At 40.6% G+C, this 16,808-nt stretch overlaps 1 protein-coding gene across 1 annotated transcript; it reads right to left on the bottom strand.

Moving 5' to 3' along the window:
• Nucleotides 1–1,912: 1,912 nt before the first annotated feature.
• LOC116112302 lies at nt 1,913–3,244 on the bottom strand. The gene is made up of 2 exons (XM_031398461.1): nt 2,159–3,244; nt 1,913–2,041 (listed from the first exon to the last, which is right to left on the bottom strand). The coding sequence occupies exons 1-2, from the start codon at nt 3,242–3,244 to the stop codon at nt 1,913–1,915; spliced, it is 1,215 nt and encodes a 404-aa protein (XP_031254321.1).
• Nucleotides 3,245–16,808: the final 13,564 nt, after the last annotated feature.

The following is a 16,808-nucleotide window of genomic DNA, read 5'->3' on the forward strand; positions in this document are numbered from 1 at the left end:
AGCTCTTCGAGTAGATACTAACCCTTGAACAACCTAGAACAACTCTCTAATTTAATTCAATGGCAGCCTTAAGATTAGGAGAATAGATCAATCTAAGCAACAATCACGCAAGCTCGGATTATTTAACTTAGGTTATGTTATTCAAGACAATAGACCGAAAACTTGCCTAATCAGCTATCATCATGTGTCACTCTTTGATAGAAAAGGGACAATTACGGATCACAATTCCTAATTCTGCAAACCAATGGCCATTGAATTAAATTTTTGATGACCATGATGTAGCACACTAAATGACAATATGCCCCAAAACTATACCTTGCTCTACCATAAAATGACATTTTTCCCAGTTAAGTACAAGGTTAGTTTCCATGCATCTGTCTAAAATCAGTGTAAGGTTATGCAAGCACTTATCAAATGAATCACCACAGACACTAAAATCATCCATAAAGACCTCTATGATGACCACATATTCGAAAAGATACTTACCATACATCGCTGAAAAGTGGCTGGGCGTTGCAGAGACCAACGGCATTCGACGGTGCAAAAGTACCAAATGATGTGAATGTCGTCTTCTCTTGACTTCCGGCCTATGACAATCTGGTTATACCCTGAAAATCCATCAAGAAACAATAATAAATATGACCAGCTAACCTCTCAAGCATTTGATCAATGAAGGGAAGTGGAAAGTGATCTTTTCGAGTTGTTGAGTTCAACTTCCTGTAATCATGCACACGCGCCAGCCTGTCTGAATCGTGTAGGGACCAACTCATTGTCTTGTTTTTCACACAATGTAACACCAGATTTCTTAGGGACAACTGCACTGGACTTACCCACTTACTGTCGAAATTGGATAAATTACCCAACTCTAAAAGCTTTAGGACTTCTTTTTTCACCACCTCCATCATGGGTATTTAATCTACGTTTGCTCCTGTGTCGGTTTGGAATCTTCTTCCAGCAAAATCCGATGCATGCATATGGACGGACTAATCCCTTTAATGTCAGCTATGGTCCAGCCAATCGCTTCCTTATGTTCCGCAACATTCGAACCAGTTTCTCTTCTTGATTGGGTGTTAACTTATTCGACACAATTACCGGTAGTGTCTCCTTCTCTCCCAGGTACACTATTTAAATGGCTCGTAATGCTTCAGCTCTAGTATAGGGGCCTGCAAACAGAAGGTAACACATTTTTGGTGAGAATCAGGCAGCTTCATAAAAGAAACTCCATACCTTTCTGGAATTGGTTTTAAAGAATGTAAAGCTGCCACTGTTTCCTTCAATTCTTCACTGAGCTCCATCTCTCCTTTTCCTCTAATTCCACATGTTTGAGGGGCAACCTCTAACTCATCGCATTATTCAACTCAAAATCTCTTGCACTATGGAATCAACAGGATCAACACTCAATAGCAAAAATAGATTGAACATCAGTTGGATATTTCATGGCATCAAAATATTAAACAATAACTTCACCATCAAATTCCATCGTGAGGGTACCATCAGAGACTTCTATTTTTGTTCGGCGGTATTTAGGAATGGTCTTCCTAGTAAGATAGGTGCAGGGTCAGGAGAGAGGAATCATCCATATCCAGAATGTAGAAATCAGCCGGGAACACTAGCTCATTGACCTGCACAAGAACATCCTCAACTACCCCTTCAGGGTACGTATTAGTGCGATCAGCCAATTGGATAATAACACTAGTATCTTTCACAGGACCTAGATTTAATGAAGCATAAATAGATCGTGGCATAACATAATCGAAGCCCTAAATCTAACATAGATCTCTCAATCTTGGTGTTACCTACTTACACGGAATTGTAAACATACCTGGATCCTTGCATTTGGGAGGAAGTTTTCTTTGGAAGACTGCTGACACATTTTCTCCCATTATTACTTCTCTCACCGTTTAACTTCCGCTTAGGTGCATAGCTCCTTAAGAAATTTCGCATATCTTGGCACTTGCTTAATTGCATCCAACAGAGGTATATTCACTTCCACCTTGCGAAACATCTCCAAAATTTCCTTATCCTTCTCTTCCTTCTTTGACTTCGCAAATCTGCTAGGAAAAGGTAAAGTATTAGATTGAAGTTGAATTGAAGGGTTAGGAATTACCTTTGATTCAGTTGTAGCCTCTTCTTTCTCAATTTCATCTTCAATCTCTACTTCCTTTGCTATACTTGGACTGTCCAGTTTTGGTTCTTCCACTTTCTTGCCGCTTCTTAGCGTTACTGCATTCACATTCTCCTTTGGATTCACTACTGTTTGAGAAGGCAACTTCCCTCCAACTTGAGCCTCTAAACTACTTATAGCAGTTGCCATTTGACCCATCTGATTCTCCAAATTTTGAATACTTGATCTTGTATCTTGTTGAAACTGTTTGGTATTCATAGCAAGGGACTTAACTATATCTTCCAGGGATGAGTTTGAACTCTGTGAGGCAGGTTGCTTCGGTTGAAAACCTTGTTGTTGTCCATTCTGGAAGAAACTCTGTCCACCTCCTATTTGTTTATTTCCTCCATAACTGAAATTCGGATGATCCCTCCATTCTGGATTGTAAGTGTTAGAGTAAGGGTCATACTGCCTCGGTGGTCCAGGAAAATTTCCTGCTGCATTAACCTGCTCAGCCCCTTCGTCTTGAAGTGTTGGGCACATGTCCATTTGGTGTCCCATTGTCGAACATATCCCACAAGCCTTTACCTGTTGTGCATTCCCTACAGCCAATTGTCTAACTAGAGAGGTAAGATCAGATAATTGTTGTTCAATGGAAGATGTATTTACCTCATTCACCCTTTTGGGTGGTGCATCGTGTCTTATACCAAACTGTTGGGAATTGGCAGCCATGTTTGAGATTAATTGTTTGGCAGCTTCAGGAGTCTTATCCACTAATTCACCTCCACTTGCTGCATCTATCATGTTCCTTTCCATAGGCAGCAATCCTTCATAGAGATACTGAATTAACAGCTGATCACTTATTTGGTGGTGAGGACAGCTTGCACATAGTTTCTTGAATCGCTCCCAATATTCATACAATGTCTCTCCATTATATTGCCTTATACCACATATCTCTTTCCTGATGGTGGCAGCTCTGGATGTTGGGAAATATCTTTCTAAAAACATCCTTTTCATCTCATTCCATGTTGTGACTGTCCCCGATGGTAAATAATAGAGCCAATCCTTTGCATCATCCCCCACCGAAAAAGGGAAAGTTCTCAACTTAATTTGCTCCTCTGTCACCCTTATCGGTCTCATGCTTGAACAGACTACATGGAACTCTTTTAGATGTTTATTTGGATCTTCACCCCTGCATTGGACAAAGTAACCGTAACACTGTTCTATCTCGTCATTATGAACTACTGACCCTAGGAAACAACAAGCTCTGTTACCCGAATTCTCCCTTAGTTTGTCACTACTGAAACAGCTCTTCAAGTAGTACTAACCCTTGAACAACCTAGAACAAGCTCTCTAAATTTAATTCAATGGCAGCCTTAAGAATTAGGGAATAGGTTAATCTAAGCAACAATCACGCAAGCCGGATTATTTAACTTAGGTTATGTTATTCAAGACAATAGACCGAAAACTTGTCCATATCGCTATCATCATGCGTCACTCGTTGAATAGAAAAAGGACGATTACGTATCACATTCCTAATTCTAACGGTAAATTCTGATTAAACAATTTAGCAGGCCAAAACTAAATCACTCAAACACAAGAATCACAGACAATTAATCAGAATAACATAAACAATTCTAATAAAAACGAGATTGAGAACAACGTACTGAAGTTAAGTTACACCAATGACATGAAATTAGGCTTCAAAATCCCCTTGAACTGAAGAAGGAATTAGCCGCACATCTGATGTAGAAAGCAAAAAAAACTAAAGAAAAACTCTTTGCTGCTCCTCCTCTATAACCTAAAAACTTCTAATTAAATAACACGTGTTTCCTAATTCTTCCCCAAGAATCACGGATTTCTTTCCTAGACGTTTCCTAGAGATAGACTTCCAATTTGAACAAATCTGATCAGATATGGACCTCCAGAATTCGTCTCCAGCTTGCACCAGGATTCTCGCAATGTAAAAGATTTTTCTGGGCTCCGTCACTTCATAAAAATTGTAGTATAGGTTGTTATGAATCTGGGCTTTTGAATCACCGTTTTCGATATCTGACGCTCTAGTTAGGCCGTTCGAAGATTCAATGCTCAGCTAGGAATCCTTCTGCAATAGATTCCAGGTCCGTTTTGCAACAACACTGAGAACCCAAACGAACGTGATTCTCACTAATAATACCTTCCTGAAAAGCTTGATTTGTCTACTTTAATTTCTCTGAAGACCACTTTTGCAATTGGGGAATCTACTCCATGAAAAACCTGGAAAATGCAGCACTGGTCAGAATACCGAAAAATCTGGAAAATCTGAAATTTCCTAACTTTTTTCACTTACTTCCTAAGTCTATCCAACTATGCCAAAGTCACAAATAAACTCTAATCAATTCAAATAGGCATAAAACATACAAAAAACATAATATGGAAGGAATAAAAATATATCAATTACACCTTATCAAATTCCCCCACACTTAGCTTTTGCACGTCCTCGGGCAAACTAATTCAAACACTCAGTCATACCAGAACACCATCATGATCATAAGCAACATTATTTAATCCATGTCATTTCATACCTAACTTAGGAAGCAACAAGATAAAGTAAAGTAAGTTAATGACATCGTATCTCTTCATCATTTCTATATTACTCTCAATCAGTCAATGCAAACAAGGAAACTAATCACAACCAATTCAGTGACAACTCACCTCTTAATTTTTTCTCATTGTTTCTCTTTACTACTACAAACTGGGTAGCAAACTAGAAATTTTCTTTTTGGACAATTGAGTGCATTTTTGCTCCATCTCATTTCATGGTTGTGTTTATGAGTGAGTGCGTTTTATGCTCCATCTCGACTCACCAAATACCTTCTTTTTTTCTTTTCCATTTGCTTAAACCCAAATTTAGGACTACTTAAGAGAACAATTTTTTTTTTCTTTTAAGGGTTGTTATACACTCCTCAGTCATGCTTCGTCACCAAGTTCAACACATTATCAAGACATATTGTTTCAAAAACTACAAAGATTCAAATATGATTAACTCTATTTATGAAATTTTGCTAACATCCTAAGTCAGGAATATTCATAACAAGTGCAAGTTTATTCATATCACTAGACATTCAAGACATGACTTAAAGCATAGACCTCCCTAAAAACAAAACCTTTTTTTTTTTTTTGAATAACAGAGACATCTCCTAAAAAAACAGAAAAAAATAAAAACAGAATATAAAACCCACCAAGTCTAACTTCTCCCCCACACTTAAAACTTACATTGTCCCTAATGTAATACCCCAATGTAGAGACAAGCACTAAAACAATAAAAAACTAAAACTAAAATAAAAAAAAAATAAAATGGCAAAACTAAAAAACTAAAGTCAAGGAAAAGAAATCAAATCTATTCTTGGGTTGCCTCCCAAGTGCGCCTTTGGTTAACGTCGTTGCTCGACTCTCCGCATGGTCATCACTACTCATGTATTGACTCCTCCAATCCCACCTCCTCGATAGTGTAAACTTGGAACCCTTCATAGTAAGCTTAAGCCTATGTCCATTGACCTTAAACCCCTTGTTTTTTCAAACTCTGTATTCTACTGCACCATGAGAAAAAACATTAGTCACAATAAAGGTCCCACCCAACGAGAACGTAACTTACCCGGAAACAACTTCAGCCTTGAATGAAAAAGAAGGACTTTCTGTCCAACTGAAAGTGCTTCCTTGAGATCATCTTGTCATGAAAGGCTTTAGTCTTTGCTTTGTAAATGTGTGAACTCTCGTAGGCATCATTCCTCAACTCCTCAAGTTCTTGCAATTGTAACTTCCTATTAACGCCAGCTTCCTTCATCTTCATATTGCAATGCTTGATCGCCCAATAAGCCTTGTCTCTAATTCCACTGGAAGATGACACACTTACCGAACACTATCTGTATGGGACATGCCATAGGTGTCTTATTGCTGTTCTGTATGCCATAATGCATCGTCTAATCTCAAAGACCAATCCTTCCTGTTTGGGTTCACCGTCTTTTCCAAAATTGACTTGATCTCTCTATTTGACACCCTCCGCTTGGCCTTGGTTTGTGGTGGTACGATGTGGAGACCTTGTGTGTGACATGGTATTCTTAGCAATGCCTCTATTGTCCTGTTGCAAAATGAGTGCCCTTATCACTGATTATGGCCCTTGGTATCCCAAACCTGACAAAAATGTAGTTTTAACAAAATCTGCAACAACCTTTGAATTGTCAGTTCTGGTGGCTTCGCCTCCACCCATTTAGAAACATAATCAACAGCTAACAGAATATAACATTACCAAGGAACAGGAAATGGGCCCATAAAATCAATGTCGCAAACATCAAAAATTTCAACAATAAATATGGGAGATTGTGGCCTTTGATCTCTACGAGAAATATTTCCTATTCTTTGGCAATTATCACATGACTTACAAAACATGTAGGCGTTTTGAACAACGATGGCCAATAAAAGCCATCCAATACCTTACGAGCTATCCTCTGTGGTCCAAAATGTCCTCCACATGCATAGGTATGACAGAAGGTTAGAATAGGAGTAAATTCATGTTCAGGTACGCACCTTTTTATCACTTGGTCAGCGCAATGCTTCCACAAATATGGATCGTCCCAAGCATAATACTTAGCATCACTCTTGATCTGTCCTTTTGAGCTCTAGTCAAATCTTTGGCACACGTTAGTAACTAAAAAATTGACAATATCTGCATACCATGGTGACGCCATTTCAATGGAAAACAATTGCTCATCCGAAATTTTTCTCGCAAAGGAAGTTCATCGTTGCCACGAACCAAACGACTAAGGTGATCTGCTCCAACATTCTCTGCTCCCTTCTTATCTTTAATCTCTAAATCAAATTCTTGGAGGAGAAGAATCCACCTAATTAGCCTTGGTTTTGCCTCCTTCTTTGTGAGCAAGTACCTTAGAGCTGCATGATCAGAAAAAACAATGACTTTAGCACCCAATAAATTATGACCGAAATTTCTCTAAAGCAAAACAAAGATAAAAGTTCTTTTCAGTCGTAGAATAATTTAGCTGGGCGCCATTCAAGATCCTGGATGCATAATAAATGGCGTGACATGCTCTGCCAACTCGTTGACCCAAACAGCACCTAATGCGAAATTGCTCGCATCACACATAATTTCGAAAGGTAGCTCCCAATTAGGTGGTTGTATCACTGGTGTTGTCGTCAACAATGTTTTCAGCTTGTCAATGCCTCCTTGCACTGCTCATCAAACTAAAAATCCACATCTTTTTGTAACAATCTGCATAGGGTAAATGCAATTTTGGAAAAGTCCTTGATAAATCTCCGATAGAACCTGCATGGCCAAGAAAAGATCGAACTTCCGCACAGTGGCAGGGTAAGCAAAGCTGTACCAAATCTATCTTAGATTATCAACCTCTATTCCTTTAGATAACAATATGCCCCAAAACTATACCTTTCTACCATAAAATAACTTTTCCCAGTTAAGTACAAGGTTATTTCCATGCATCTGTCTAAAATCAGTTTAAGGTTATGCAAGACTATCAAATGAATTACCATAGACACTAAAATCATCCATAAAAACCTCTATGATTGACTCAACATATTCTGAAAAGATACTTACCTACATCGCTGAAAAGTGGCTGGAGCGTGCAGAGACCAAACGGCATTCGACGGTAGGCAAAAGTACCAAATGGATATGTGAATGTCGTCTCTCTTGATCTTCCGCGCTATGACAATCTGGTTATACCCTGAAAATCCATAAAAAACAATAATAAATATGACCAGCTAACCTCTCAAGCATTTGATCAATAAGGGAAGTGGAAAGTGATCTTTTCGAGTTGTCGAGTTCAACTTCCTGTAATCAATGCACACGCGCCAGCCTGTCTGAATACGTGTAGGGAAACTCATTGTCTTGTTTTTCACCACTGCAACACCAGATTTCTTGGGACAACTTGCACTGGACTTACCCACTTACTGTCGAAATTGGATAAATTACCCAGCATCTAAAAGTTTAGGACTTCTTTTTTCACCACCTCCATCATTGGGGTATTTAATCTACGTTGGCTTCGTTCGGTCGTTTGGAATCTTCTTCCAGCAAAATCCGATGCATGCATATGGACGGACTAATCCCTTTAATGTCAGCTATGGTCCAGCCAATCGCTTCCTTATGTTCCCGCAACATTCGAACCAGTTTCTCTTCTTGATTGGGTGTTAACTTATTCGACACAATTACCGGCAGTGTCTCTTCTCTCCCAGGTACACATATTTCAAATGGCTCGGTAATGGCTTCAGCTCTAGTATAGGCCTGCAAAACAGAAGGTAACAATTTTTTATGAGAATCAGGCAGCTTCATAAAAGAAACTCCATACCTTTCTGGAATTGGTTTTAAAGAATGTAAAGCTGCCATTGTCTCCTTCATTCTTCACTGAGCTCCATCTCCCTTTCTCTCTATTCCACATGTTTGAGAGGGCAACCTCTAACTCATCTCATTATTCAACTCAAAGATCTCTTGCACTATGGAATCAACAGGATCAACAACATCAATAGCAAAAATAGATTGAACATCAGTTGGATATTTCATGGCATCAAAAATATTAAATGAATAACTTCACCATCAAATTCCATCGTGAGGGTACCATCATGAACGTCTATTTTGTTCGGGCTGTATTTAGGAATGGTCTTCCTAGTAAGATAGGTGCAGGGTCAGGAGAAGAGGAATCATCCATATCTAATGTAGAAATCAGCCGGGAACACTAGCTCATTGCCTGCACAAGAACATCCTCAACTACCCCTTCAGGGTATCATTAGTGCGATCAGCCAATTGGATATACACCAGTATCTTTCACAGGACCTAGATTTAATGAAGCATAAATAGATCGTGGCATAACATTAATCGAAGCTCCTAAATCTAACATAGTCTCTCTAATCTTGGTTACCTATCTTACACGGAATTGTAAACATACCTGGATCCTTGCATTTGGGAGGAAGTTTTCTTTGGAAACTGCTGACACATTTTCTCCCATTATTATCTTCTCATCACCGTTTAACTTCGCTTATTGGTGCATAGCTCCTTAAGAAATTTCGCATACCTTGGCACTTGCTTAAGTAATGGGAATTGTAAGGAAAGAATTGAGAAAAAAGAGTTATGGGGATAGAAGAGTAGATGATTTACTTACTGAGCATTGTTTTGTGCTCACCCCATTGTTTCCTATGTTTTTACAGGATCTAGGTAAGGACACGGTCGGATGGATGTCGACAAGTGAGGGGAAATGGCTACACTGTCCACCTTATTGTTCATAGTTTTGTATATGACATGAGTTTTGTACAAAGAATGTATATGTTTAATAAAAGAAAAATTTGGGCCCAACTTTTTATGCTATTTTACTTGTATTTTGCTATGCATATTTTATGAGAATACAAGTAGAAAGCAGTCATTATAGCAAATTCGACTATTGACTCTTCCTTTCAGGGTATAGTTAATCCCGTAGGTTAAAGGCTTGTTATCCGATCACAAAAAGAGAGGTGGAATTTATAAATTAGGGACAAAAGTTTTAAATCATTCAATTAAGAGACAATAAAATGTTAATTGGGGCTAGATTTAACTTTGTGGGAAGGGAAAAAAAAATTGTATGGTTATTTTTAAAAGAGTAAATGACATGTTCCCACCCAAGGTTTAGCGAAATCCCAGGTTGGTACCCCTGATTTCGTAAATTTCATATTCCCACCCTTAAATGGACATCGTTAGTGATGGATGGGTTCTGACACAAAGGCAAAGGGCTCTTTTACCAAACTGCCCTTACACATTCTCTTCATCATCTCCCCGGCCAACATCACACGAACCCTTGTCCTCTTCTCAACAAAACACACCCCACCACTGGCTGTCCCCACTCACCATTTGTTGTCCACGATCTACTCCAGGGGTCGTACGACAGTCATACTTTGCAACGTTTCCCTCTACAAATCATTAGTTTTTTCCCTCCGCACGACAGGGGCAATCGTGCGTAGATGTGGTTGGGTGGGTGAGGTTTTTTGTTGAACAAGTGAGGGGTAGCTTGGGAAGGCAGTTGGGTCAAGCTGGTGGATATGGTTGACAAACAACACACAATCAAACTCCCACAAACCTCTACAATCAACACACTTCCACAAACTACACACAAACTCCAACAAATCAACAAGCAATCAAACTCCCACAAACCTCTACAATAAACACACTTCCACAAACTACACACAAACAATAAACAAACTCCAACAAATCAACAAGCAATCAAACTCCCACAAGAACTCCCGCAACACAAAACTCCAACTAGTGGCAGCAGGGACTCGCGCGATTGAACGTGCAATCGACCACGACAAGGCGAAGGGTAGTGGGGATGGATTTGTGATTCGTGCATCCATCCCTCCTGTTTCGAGACCAAACATCGCCTGGCCAGGAAATCCCAGCCGTGATCGCGAAAATCTCGATTGGGATCTCCTGGCCAGCGATGGTAGAGGGTGTTGACGATGCAGTTGGAACTCAGCTCGACCACTTGTCGCCAGCCAAAGAGAGGAAAAATAAGAAGAGAAGGAAAGGAAAGGAAAGGGAAGAAAGAAAGAGAAGAAGATGGGAGGCCTTGTTGAAGAAATAGTGTGCAGAGAGGGAGAAAACGAGAGGAACAAAGAGAGAGAGAGAGAGAGAGAGAGAAGAGTGTGAAAGAAATGACCATTTTAGCCTTTAACGGTTAAAAAAATGAAACGACATCCATTTAAGGGTGAGAATCTGGAATTTATGAAACCAGGGATATTAACATGGGATTTCGCTAAACCTTGGGTGGTGTTGATGCATGATTTTTACACCAACGAAACACATGTGTGAAATGTTGAGTTGGCCCAAAAGACACACATGCATGCAAAGGAAAATGAGAGTAAATGCAATAGGGACAGTTTTTAAAGTTGTTCGGATGCTAAGGTAGCAAGTTCTACATCCACTGATGCTTATATTGATGATAAGGGTCAGGTCGCTTTTAGCTGACTGACTTTACAATGATATGACAAGGTATCAAATGCTAAGAATTCTAGAAAGAAAGAGACTTAATGAGAGAGGAGCTCCCAATTTATAGTGGGATGCATTGAGGCAAGGATCACTATATCTGTAAGTTGGGATTGGACACGTAGGATCACTATAGCTTCTGGCTAGCCTGACGCACACCCACTATTCTGACAGAAGCAGGTTGTGGTTGTACCCATGATCTGACTCTTGTAGGCTGACTGGAGCTTACATCAGCCCTTATATTTTTTAGGCACAACAGAAGTCCCCTAGTTTTTAAGGTTCGAGGATTAAACCTTGGAAACTACAAGTGGTAGCGTGCCGAATGCACCAAATTAATTAACCTTACTAACCTAACTATTGAATTGTATAAAGGGCAAGCAAGGGTCGATCCCACAGGGAATGACTCGATTAATTTCTATATTCTAAAACAATAAAAATAACAGAAATGCAAATTAAACTCTAAACAGTAAACTTGACAATAGTAATGAAAGGGGGTTTGTAATAAAGGCAAACTAAAGTAAAACAGAGAAATAAAATATCAGGTTAAACAATCAGTTCTCGGTTCAATATCCACCTAACCATGCATTGGACAAAAAGTAACCGTAACACTGTTCTATCTCGTCATTATGGAACTACTGGCCCTAGGAAACAACAAGCTCTGTTACCCGAATTCTCCCTTAGTTTGTCACTACTGAAACAAGCTCTTCAAGTAGATACTAACCCTTGAACAACCTAGAACAAGCTCTCTAAATTTAATTCAATGGCAGCCTTAAGAATTAGGAGAATAGATCAATCTAAGCAACAATCACGCAAGCTCGGATTATTTAACTTAGGTTATGTTATTCAAGACAATAGACCGAAAACTTGTCCATAATCAGCTATCATCATGCGTCACTCGTTGAATAGAAAAAGGACGATTACGTATCACAATTCCTAATTCTAATAGGTAAATTCTGATTAAACAATTTAGCAGGCCAAAACTAAATCACTCAAACAAGAATCACAGACAATTAAATCAGAATAACATAAAAAATTCTAATAAAAACGAGATTGAGAACAACGTTACTGAAGTTAAGTTACACCAATGACATGAAATTAGGCTTCAAAATCCCCTTGAACTGAAGAAGGAAATTAGCCGCACATCTTGATGTAGAAAGCAAAAAAAACTAAAAGAAAAACTCTTTGCTGCTCCTCCTCCTCTATAACCTAAAAACTTCTAATAAAATAACATGTGTTTTCCTTAATTCTTCCCCAAGAATCATGGAATTTCTTTCCTAGACGTTTCCTAGAAGATAGACTTCCAGATTTGACAAAATCTGATCAGATATGGATTCCAGAATTCGTCTCCAGATTGCACCAGGATTCTCGCAATGTAAAAGATCTTTTCTGGGCTCCGTACTTCATAAAAATTGTAGTCTAGGATGTGTAGATGAATCTGGGCTTTTGAATCACCCGCTTTCGATATCTGACGCTCCAGTTAGGCCCGTTCGAAGATTCAATGCGTAGCTAAGGAATCCTTATGCGACTAGGATTCCATGTCCGGTTTTGCAACAACAACTGAGAACCCAAACGAACTCGGATTCTCACTAATAATACCTTCCTGAAAAGCTTGATTTGTCTACTTTAATTTCTCTGAAGACTACTTTTGCAATTGAGGAATCTAGCTCCATGAAAAACCTGGAAAACGCAGCACTAGTCAGAATAATGAAAAATCTGAAATTTCCTAATCTTTTATCACTTACTTCCTAAAGTCTATCCAAGTATGCCAAACTCACAAAATAAACTCTAATCAATTCAAATAGGCATAAAACATAACAAAAAACATAATATGGAAGGAATAAAAATATATACACTCTTATCAACAAGTCATGCTGCAATGGGATGATTCCTGAAAATTCTGGAAATTCTAGCCTGTTTGAAGGTAGGTCGGGATGGCACCATTTGTGAACACGACCTCGTATGATCATTGTTTGCAGGGGACGAGCGACCTGATTTCGTCAGACATCACCTGTTGTTCTTTTGATATGGGTGCATTTAATGAAGCAATCCTTGCGCTAACAGATATGCCATGTGCGTGATAAGTGCCAGCCAAACGTATTAAATGCGTTGTATGCTGACACAGTATGCTTTATCAAAACATTAAATGCGTTATATGTTGGAATGACGCCCCTTATCAGAGCATTAAATGTAGATTTAAGATGCAATTAATGCTCTGAGAAAGAGAGATGACCGTCGTTTGAGCTTTTCAATGGGAAAGATGAAGTTTTAACTTTATCCAGTCGTGATGCTCACTCTTCCCCGCTGATGTGTGACACGTGGCTGTGATCAACGGTGAGAAATCTTTACCGCCCAAACACCGTTTCGATTCCGAGAAATCCAAACGTCGATTCCTACGCTATAAAAACCTCAAATATTTCTCAGGCAATGTCACTAGAGTCTTTTTTACAGAGAGTAAAAGATTTTCGCAAACCTGGAACCTTTGTTTTCCAAACCTGCATTTTTCTGGCATTCGAAGCAGAAGCTGTTCTTATACTATGAGAAGTAAGAACCTTTCTCTGTTTTTGTTTCATTATTTTATGAGAAGTAAGAACCTTTCTCTGTTTTTGTTTCATTATTTTTCATGATTAAATGGCGTCAGTCTTCCAGTAACCAATCGGAGACGAAACGCTTATGTCGGGTTCAAGCCATGAATGGCGGCTTGAATCATTCTGATAGGGTTTTCTTTGGGATTTAGGGGGTTTGTTTCCTCCCACATCATCGTGTGAAATAGCGTATGATGGCTAAATGACCCTTCTGCTTGTCGCTTTTGTAGACTGGCAAAATGGACCCCTCAACAACTAGATCCGAGTAGGGAACCGGTTTGTCCCCATAGGGTGCTTCAAGTATCCCTCTCGAGGTCTTCTCAGTACTTACAGGGGATGAGCTCGAGAGGGTAATAAAACAGTATGGTATTGAGGTGAACGTTTTCCTTGACGTGACTCACTCATCGTGATACCCGTCAAGTGGCCTGGCCGTGATCTCCAAGGAGATCATCAAGGATGGGGGACTGATCCCCTTCCACCCTTTCATCAGGCCGCTTTTGGACCACTTCAGGGCGCGCCAATGCAGCTGACTCCGAACGTGTACGTCATTGTCATTGCAATGTACATCGCGTGCCACAAGAACGGGCTGAGCGAAATGACCACGACGGAGCTTGGTTGCTCGTATTTTTTGAAAAAGAGCAAGGACAAGGATTCTTATTACTTATCCAGGTGACCTACTATAGCCGAGAGGATACACAATTACCCGAGCAACGTGGGGGCCTATGAAACGAAGTTTTTCTTCTTTCACTATGATGGCCATTGCCGCTACCAGGAACCAAGTAGGCCTCTTTTTCTTCTACCTTTTTTTTTTTTTTTTTTTTTTTTGTTTGACAAATTCATTACATTTGAAATGTGCTCTTTCTAACGACCTGATTCTTTTTTTACAGTTAACAAGACGATCGACTTAGGGCTGCTCTTTGATAGACGTAGGATCGTGCATTTCGGCTCCTTATCTGAGGACAAGCGCGACGCGAAGAAACTCGTGACGACCTCGAATTTACGGAAATACGGTTTCTTCAAAGCAAGCGCATTGTTAGAGCCCCCATTGAGTAAGTCCTGCTAATTGATCCTTTTCTGGTTGTGAAATGGAATACCTTTGCTAACAATGCTTTGCATGCAGTGATCATGCCTCCGAAGGAGTCAGAGCAACCGCGACGAAGGCCGCTCAATTTTCCTCTGTCAAGAAAAGCCAAGGCGACCGATGCTTCTCCGACCGTTCCCCCGACTGAAAGTGCAACATCGGGCCCACCGGTGCGACCTGCCAGAACTTCTCAGCCACAACCGTCAGAGGACGTACCAATACGAACCATGAAGGTCCCCCAGCCGTCGCCTGCTCACCCGTTGCTAAAGACAATGGCTCAGTGAAAGAAAAGGAGGCAGATTCAGGTCGAAGAGTCAGAGACTGAATCTGAGGGCGATCAACCCAAGAGGTCGTGGCTGGACGTGAGGAGGTTGGGTAAGGAACCGATGGACAACACGACCACTGCTGAAGGTGCGAAGAAGGACACTCCAGTGTTGGACTCGCTGGGGAACCTGCCGGAGTACCTGCAGTCGGTGGTCTATGCTCTATTGGAATGCAGACTCTCGGAATCATTTGAGCAGTTCGCAGATTCTAGCGACGTGGACCTAATGTCCACATCGGTCCAACACTTAAGCAAGGTGAACGAACTGTCCTCGGCGAGGACTACCCTTAGCTTCTTTTGATTAGCTAACTCTATCTTTCTTTGTTTGCAGGCTCTTCTTTCCATGCGAATGTCCCTAGAGAAGGTTCAACTGGGAGCCGCAAAGGGAGAGGTTGCTCTGAAGAAAGAGAACGCAATGCTCAAGCGAAGCCTAGAAGCCGCCGAAACAGAGAGAAACCTATCTTCTGAGTAGATGAACCGGTACCTGAACGAAAGAGCCGCAGCTCTTCGCACGGTGGACTTCCAAAAAGTGCAGCTCGAGAAGGATGGAGAGGAAATAAAGGAGCTACAAAGGACCATAGCTAGACTCTCCAAGGAGGTCAGGAAGAAGGACCAGGAGCTCAAAGTGACCTCTCTGCAGGCCTTGTGAATAGAACAAGAGAGGGACGCCTCCGAGAAGCGAAGGCAAGCTCTCGAAGTTGAACTTCAGGGGAGTTAGGGAAAAGTTGCTTCGTTGACAAAAGAGATACAGAATCAGGCAGCGGAGGTCGAGGAGAAGGCTGCCGAATGGGCGATCTAGTCTATCTATGCCTTGCGACCGAAGAATCCGCGGCTTGATATGTCCGACCTCCCAGAGGACTGGCGGGATACACTTATGTCCATGGCGCGGGAGGATGATGAAGCGGCGGCCTCCCGAGCAGGAGGTTCGGGACATGTCTCGGATAAACCCTCAGCCGACCAGCCCTAGGACGATGAGGTCGATCTTCTAGGAGCCAGATTAGGGCTTATAGTCATGCCATTTTGCCTGCTGTACTCCTTATTAATGAAATACATTTTTGCTTTTACAATTTCTGTTCGCTTTATTATACATGAGTACTTCCTGATTGCTTACATTTATTGGAACAAGTGTGATAACATAACACATTTACACGAACAAGATTACATGTGAAGATTGTTACAAGCGCACAAAATAACACTTTACAAGGAAATGATTTACAAAAATCATAAATTAATTTACAAGGAAAACTGAGCTCAGAATTACTGATAGTATGGTCGAAGGTGCTCAGCATTCCAAGCTCGGGGTACTTTGGAACTGTTCAACCTTTTGAGATGATAAGTCCCCAGTCTAATTGCTTTGTCTATGCGGTATGGACCTTCCCAGTTCGGTCCTAACACTCCTTCACTTGGTTCCCTGGTACCGAGAAGAACTTCCTTTAACGCAAGGTCGTCGACCTGGAAGTCTCTTCGCCTGACCTTTGAATCGAAGAACCTCTTCGCGCGTTGTTGATAGGCTGTTATCCTTAGCAAAGTCTTGCTACAATGTTCTTCAACAAGGTCTAGGCTTGCTCTCATAAGTGCTTTGTTGTCGGCCTCATTGTAGAAGTCCCTCCAAAGTGAACCAGTTACCACCTCTACAGGGATCATCGCTTCACATCCATATGCCAGCAAAAAAGGTGTTTCTGAGGTGGAGGTTCTTGGAGTTGTTTTGT

The sequence above is a fragment of the Pistacia vera genome, unplaced genomic scaffold (assembly GCF_008641045.1).
Source record: "Pistacia vera cultivar Batoury unplaced genomic scaffold, PisVer_v2 Contig660, whole genome shotgun sequence".
Classification (NCBI taxonomy): Eukaryota; Viridiplantae; Streptophyta; class Magnoliopsida; order Sapindales; family Anacardiaceae; genus Pistacia; species Pistacia vera.

Excerpts from the sequence above, each read along its gene's own strand:
- LOC116112302 (XM_031398461.1), bottom strand. The coding sequence starts at position 3,244 with ATGAGACCGATAAGGGTGACAGAGGAGCAAATTAAGTTGAGAACTTTC. Across the intron at positions 2,042-2,158 it reads GTCCAAGTATAGCAAAGGAA|TCAAAGAAGGAAGAGAAGGA; the intron begins GTAGAGATTGAA and ends AGATTTGCGAAG.